Source organism: Nicotiana sylvestris, chromosome 11, assembly GCF_000393655.2.
Source record: "Nicotiana sylvestris chromosome 11, ASM39365v2, whole genome shotgun sequence".
Classification (NCBI taxonomy): Eukaryota; Viridiplantae; Streptophyta; class Magnoliopsida; order Solanales; family Solanaceae; genus Nicotiana; species Nicotiana sylvestris.
In genome coordinates, this window is record NC_091067.1 from 153,118,268 (window position 1) to 153,125,253 (window position 6,986).

At 34.1% G+C, this 6,986-nt stretch overlaps 1 protein-coding gene across 1 annotated transcript; it reads right to left on the bottom strand.

Moving 5' to 3' along the window:
* Positions 1-697: 697 nt before the first annotated feature.
* Positions 698-5,294, bottom strand: LOC104249440 (hydroxyproline O-arabinosyltransferase NOD3). The gene is made up of 8 exons (XM_009805865.2): positions 4,749-5,294; positions 2,683-2,750; positions 2,397-2,598; positions 2,086-2,183; positions 1,908-1,977; positions 1,751-1,822; positions 1,524-1,637; positions 698-904 (listed from the first exon to the last, which is right to left on the bottom strand). Exons 1-8 carry the CDS (start codon positions 5,145-5,147, stop codon positions 842-844), a joined length of 1,086 nt encoding a protein of 361 aa, XP_009804167.1. The 5' UTR covers positions 5,148-5,294; the 3' UTR covers positions 698-841.
* Positions 5,295-6,986: the final 1,692 nt, after the last annotated feature.

Sequence of the window (6,986 nt, forward strand, 5' to 3'; positions counted from 1 at the left end):
ATCATGCAAGACATAGTGTGACTTCAGATTTCTAAGGACATTGCCCTTGATAGGAAGGTGTGAACGTCGAGCACTAAGGTTGAAGGTTATGGGGTAGTTGAGCGTTTTTCTACTTCGTACCGGATGTGAGGCTAGTCTGATAGTGTTTTGATTTAGACTGCTAGCCATTAATGTAGCGTTCGCACTATTTTCCCTTTTTTTTCATAGTATCGAGCTTTTATTACTGGTTATTGTTATTACTTTTCCATCTATTTTCGGGTTCTTACGATATTGTTATTATTTTTCTACTTTTTATTGTTGCTACTTATCTATTGTCTGTTTTTGTCCCCAAAATAGGGGTAAAGTTTGCATACACACTACCCTCTCCCGACCTTCCCGACCTTGCTTGTGAAATTTTACCGTTGTTGTTGTAATACAACTACAGATATTGCCTTGTTAAAGAACATACAAGGCAATTCATCAACTTCAGCAAAAGAAACTCAAGTTTTCTTGAATAGTAATTAACATTTTTGAGAGTAGGTCAAAAGAAACTTTTTGAGCCCTCATTTAGCTCATCACATCTCCTGTTACACATAAAGACATTTCAGCAACAGAATTTTACAAAAAGAATACTCTCTATAGTTTAGCCCATAAGTGCCATGGAGAAAGAAAGAAGAATATCTAATGACAGAACTTATCTAGTATGGCACCATGTCTATTTTACTTGTTAAAATCATATATTGCTCTAAAGATTATCCATCTTGAAGCCTGACAAAATTGGGCACCCTTTACATGCATTGGCCTTCACAAAATCAGCAAAGTATAAATATAGGTAAGTACATATATCGGATCTAACTCGCTCTCACTCTGTTTCCCATCCAGGGATATTAGCAGTAGCTTCATTAACCATCTTCACTAATCTTACCTGCAAAAAGAAAAGGACACGAGCAGTGATAAGAACCTACATGCATCTTTTCTTTTCCGATATTACATGCAGGACATGTGATCTACGCGTGCAGTGATATAACATGCATACGTGCTTTCATCAACCGTTACTCTGAGCTTTAATTGCCTTCATATCAAATGTTCAATCGTTCACCGGCACGCCCATTCGTAAAGGAAAAATGAGAAAAAAACTGACACGCTTTGGGTCTAACGAGCCATGAGGATTTGATAGACATGTCAGGTTCTAAATGAAGCAGATTGGTAGAGCCGTAGGGATATATATTTAGCAGTCTTATCAATGGCAGTAAAATATGAGAACAACATCGGGAATACAAGAGGATTAGATTTTGAAAAATATATAGCAATGACCATATGAGGTAAACAAAGCTAGGAAGCCATAACATAAGCTAGTACCTTTTGACCGCATCAAAAAAGGAAGTCAATCAGACAGAAGTATGCAAAACAAATGCAACGGGACAATATTTCTCCAGGCACTTTTTAAGTCCACAAAATGCAATTCGATCGATTCCCAAGCACTTTTTTCAGTTAATAGTTCTCCAACATACTTTAAAGCTGTGAACAGAAGGTTTAAAACATACCACACTTTCGGGAACCCCTGGAGGGGGCAAAGTGAGATTCTTTGGTGGAGGACCGCGAAGGTAAGATCTTTTATCAAATCTCCATTCACCAATCTTTCCATATGTCAACTCTCCCTGTTTAATCATCAAAAGGATTAAATGACCAACACCAGAACAATGCTTGTTGTACAATGTATGCCAAGCGACTGTGTTTGCCAAAAAGGAATATGTGGAAGTGATTAATTTACCTTCATATTATAATCACACCCATAGGTATAATGAATGATGAACCGCTTGCCAACTTCCAGATCCCATGGGGGCTGAAAGTGAATGATGTTTGTTAGCCAGGGATTAGTTCAGCATAACGTAATGAAAAAAAGATAGTTTCATTTAGCTCTTGTAGACCTGTAGCATGAAGTCCTTACGAAGAATGTGGCGGACACCATGTAAAGCGGACGCCACAGCATAGCCATACCTGGAACGAGGAAATAGTAATACAAACCAAATTTGAGATTTTGTTAGTGACCAAATATATTATCTACTATGAGCATCAACAGATATGAGAAACATAAACATCACACACATTTCTAGAACCCAGCCAAATGCCTTGTCGGTTTCTGGATCATCTTTCATCCTCAAAGAAACATTCATCCATGTGGGAGCAATTTTCTCCAAAATGGACTGCAACAATCAGAAAAACACAGAAAACAAAAAAATGATTACATGAACCAGAGAAAAATAACCACCCAAAAGAACTAGACAGAATAATGAGATCAAACGGCATCGTCATCAGATAGCATATGGTATACTTAATGCCATTCAGCAGGCGCGTTACTTAAAGGTATTTTCCAGCAACAAAAAGAATACTGTTTGGTTCAGCATATTACAGCTAACCTTTTTAATTATTACTGGAGAGTTTCCAATTGGATCAACATTAGTCACTGGGCCCAGCTCCTCTGGATAATATTTTCGTATAATTTTCTCATGTTCAGATGGTTTTATGTAGAAAAAGGGGAATGCAGCTGGGTGATCTCCAAGAGCCAAGTTTGGCAAAGGATTTGCAAATACATGGTCGGGCTCTGCCATTAGAATGTATCTGCATCAGTCATAGCATATTGTACTGTTCAGACCATATGCTTACAAGAGGAACTGGAATACATTATCCAGAGTAGTGACTTACTCTTCTTCGATTGGTGCCTTTTCTAGCCATTGAACAAAAGCCCAGGGTCTGTTAAGGACAATATAACCCTGGAGACAAAATGGAAAAAAATTGGAAAATTACAAGTTAGGATGAGAAAATATTTTGCTGCTAGTGAAGTAACTCAAGTAATTAAACACAGGACTAAAGCTTTCGCAGAAATTGAAGACATTGTCACGATAACTTAATTTCCAGTAAACTACTCGAGGCTCCCCATGGTTTTCAAACAGAAAATAACCGCGCGTTGCTCCGTTTGTAAAACTTTGGATGAGGATCCTCTTCTAAACTACTTGTGTTAACCAAATCATTTGAACAAAGAAATTTTGAACAGCCAAAGCCATGTCATTGACTAAAGTTTCCCCAAAGATCAAATATACTTTGAGCCCTAGGAAAGAACTAATTTTTAACATGAGAAACTAAAACTAACTTTCACAGACTCTCAACCACTATACCCCACTAAATTCGTAAATAAAACTTAAAAGGGTGTGCAAACATCTTGCATATCTTCCATTTTTTGTGACGATGATAGTGTCTCGGCCAGCTGCGTGCACCTTAAACCTCCACCAGCACACGTATCCGGTAACTCTGCCCATCAAAGCTTAGGCAGGTGGGAAGAAGTACTTGTTTTTGCCTCTGCTGGAATTGGAATATGATACTTCATGGTTCTCCTCCCACTTCATTGACCAAAAGGCCACACTATTGGGTGAAGGGTGTGCAAATTCCATACCATAGGACAAAGGGAAGTTACATGATATACCCGTTTATAAAACTCACTTTCATGATATACCTAAGTTTTGAAATTACATCAAATATCCCAAAAATATTACACGCTATACCTCCATATATTCTAAAACATATCACGACATTCTACTTTGGAATACAATCCAAACCTAATTTACCATATATACTAATTTGGAATACAATATTCTAACTAAACAGACCTAATGTTTTAATTTGGAATATATTATTCAAATAAAATACCACAATATTCTAATTTGAAAAATCCAAACCTAGCTTACCCTAATATTTTAATGAAGAATACAATATCCAAACTTAACATACCATAATATTCTAACAAAACATACTACACTATTCTAATTTGGAATACAGTATCCAAACCAAATATGCTACAATGTTTTAATTTGGAATATAGTATCAAATGTAAATATACAATAATTTTTAATTTGGAATACAATATTCAAACTAAACATGCTACAATATTCTAATTTGGAATACAATATCCAAATTAAATATATCACAATATTCTAATTTGGAATATACAGTATTATACTTTTAGAATACAATCGGTATACATGGTAAAATAATTTTATAAAGTAGGTATACAGAGTAAAATAAATATTTTAATTGTATATGGAGTTAACTGATGTTTTCAATGGGCATACCGCATACAAAATGCCAAAGTTCCAAACTAACAATCCTATTTTTTCACAATACTCAAAACCCAACAAAACTAATCCTTCGCATAAGCAACTGAAACTCACTTCCTCAAAGCCTCAAATTAACCATCTCCAAGAAAACCCCAAGCAACGAAAAGGGTATACCAAAATATGTTTAAGCTCTATGCACTAACGGTGCTAAAATTTATTTACATAATCAGGTCACTTATTAGGTAATATAGTTAATCTCTCGATAAGCATTGATCAGTATACAATACACTGGAAAAAGTGGTAACTGAACTACTATCACAGGTTAAAATTCACTGTAAAAAAAAGGGTTACATAGTCAGTGTAAATGACTTGCATCCTATCAAGAGGTTAAGTTCTACGCAGTGTATATTTACACAATCAAGTCATTTATTAAGTAATTACCGGTAAAAATCTCGATAAACATTAATTGGTATACTGGAAAGTATGGTAATTAAACCTACCATCACATGTTAAAATTCGGTGAATGTCAGTGTATGCAACTTAAATCTTATCAAACTTTAAGCATTTTTTTGTATTTTTTCATCCAAAAAAAATACAAAATTGAACACACAAAAAGAACAAATAGTTCTTAAATTCACTGCAAAAAAAACATATACTGACCCGATCCAATCCTTCAGGAAGGGGATCAACAACAAAAGTAGGAATCTCCTCCATCAAATTGTCAGGTTTACCCGAATGCAAAACCCGGGTAAACCCACCCATATCTGATCCAGCCCGATCCTTCATTTTCTTATACCAATAATACATGATCCTACACTGCCACTTACTGTACGGCGCGTCGGTCGCCGTCAATGCCACGTGGAATTTCCGCCCGCTAGCTTTTAAACCCGACAGACCCGATTTAGGAACCGGGTCGAACTCTTCAGTACTGTTACTTCTACCGACCCTGTTGTGAATTATCATTGTGACTAAATTGTACGTTGCAAAGAAGAAACCTAATGCGAGTAACACCAGTAACAATGGGGAAACCCGACCCATGTTGTTCTTTCTTGGTATCATTTTGTGATTCGGATCATACAAATGTGGGTTATGATTTTGAAAATGGGCGTTGAAGAAAAGAGCAAAGGGAATTTTGGAAAGATTTTTGCAAAGCTCTACAAGTTGAAGACTTGTACTATGAGGAAGGTATGTGTTTTTTGTTTGTTCTTTTCATTGTCAAAATTGGAGGTTTAATATATAGTGCAGTGGATGCTAGTTTTGTTTTTGGCAAGTTACATATCTTGCCAAAAATTATATCATTTGTCAAATATATATTTTATCGCTTATTATTTTTTTTTAAAAATAATTATATTATTATTATTTTCGTATTTTTTTTTTAAATTGAATTCACGTGAATATTGGGTGTATATCACCATGAACTTTGTGTATCATGTGTACCAGCGTTATGCCTTTTTATTAACATTTCACTTTTCTCTCCTTTTTTAACATGAGATTTGTCTAATGTCTCATGTGTACATTAGAAGCTTACCAGTCTAGAAGTCTTTAATATGTTACGTTACGATATTATACCTTTTTATATTATTTAAACAATTGTTAAGTTTGACTCGTTTCGATTCAACTTCTTTTTTTCAATATCAAATAAACATAATATAATCGTTTTTCGTAGATTTAATAAAATCAAATAAAGTCAAATGACAACTTGATTTTTTTCGTACATTTGACTTTTTAATTTTTCTTGCACACACGTAAGTCTAACTTCAATTCGAACTATATCTCACCTTCTAGTCAATATTGCTTTCCCTTCTTTCCTTTTTTTTTTTCTTCCAATTCCAACTCATACTTTAGGACAACGCTTATTTAGAGATGATAATATTAGTGGCGTTTGGATTTATTTGCATTTATTTGCGCATATATTAATTACAGTCAAATCACTCTAAAACAGTCGTGTTTATTCCGATATTCTTTTTAAATACCATACTAAAGTTCTATTATAGATGACATATATTATAACATAATATAAAAAAATCGATTACGATAAAAAACTTAACTTTTATATTAAATGGTTATTATATAAAAATGTTATAGGGACATCTAATGTATATTATTGAGTATTTACTATCTCTTTAATACACCTCAAGGATTAATTTAAGTAGATCGAAAGAAATCGCTTGCCTTTTTTCTACTCTGGATTTGAAAACTAACCATACTACATTTATTGGAGAAGAAATGTTTGAAGTTTACTTTTAGTTTTATGCCTATGTTATTTTAGATTGGCCCTACTTTAGCTACATTCATAGGTGCTATATTTAGAGAAGAGAATTTGATGTATACTTTTAGTCCTATCCCTAATTTATGCACAAGTTGTTTTAGATTGGTCCTACTCTTGCTACATCCTTGGGTGTTATTATAGGGAAGAGGATTTTGAAATATATTTTTAGTTTTAATCCTAATCGGGTCCTTATCTTTAGTGCATGAGTTAGTGTTATTTGTGTATTTTCGTATTCCTTAATTTCTGTGATTACTTGTCGTTGCTTTTGTTCCGGTTTTTTAATTGAAGTACTCGGTTTTAGTTTTATATTTTTGTATTTGTGCTTCGGTTTTCTAATTGGTGTGTTTGTTGTTGCCCTTCCTTTTATCTTTCCTAAGCCGAGGGTCTACCGGAAACATCCTCTCTGCCTTTTTGAATGTGGGTAAGATCTGCATACACATTACCTTCCCCAAATCCTACTTGTAAGATTATACTAGGCCTGTTGGTGTCGTAGTTTTAATCCTAATTGAAGTACATATGTTTTTAATTCATCTTACTCTTTTGGGTTCTACTTTTTTAGTTTAAATTTAATGCACTAACAATATATAAGAACTTATATAATTAAAGTATGAATAATTTAATGAACTTAA

Coding starts and splice junctions, on each gene's coding strand:
- LOC104249440 (XM_009805865.2), bottom strand. CDS start 5,147: ATGATACCAAGAAAGAACAACATGGGTCGGGTTTCCCCATTGTTACTG. Junction 2,751..4,748: donor TTCCTGAAGGATTGGATCGG/GTCAGTATATGT, acceptor TTTTGTCTCCAG/GGTTATATTGTCCTTAACAG. Junction 1,978..2,085: donor TTTGGCTGGGTTCTAGAAAT/GTGTGTGATGTT, acceptor TCCTCGTTCCAG/GTATGGCTATGCTGTGGCGT.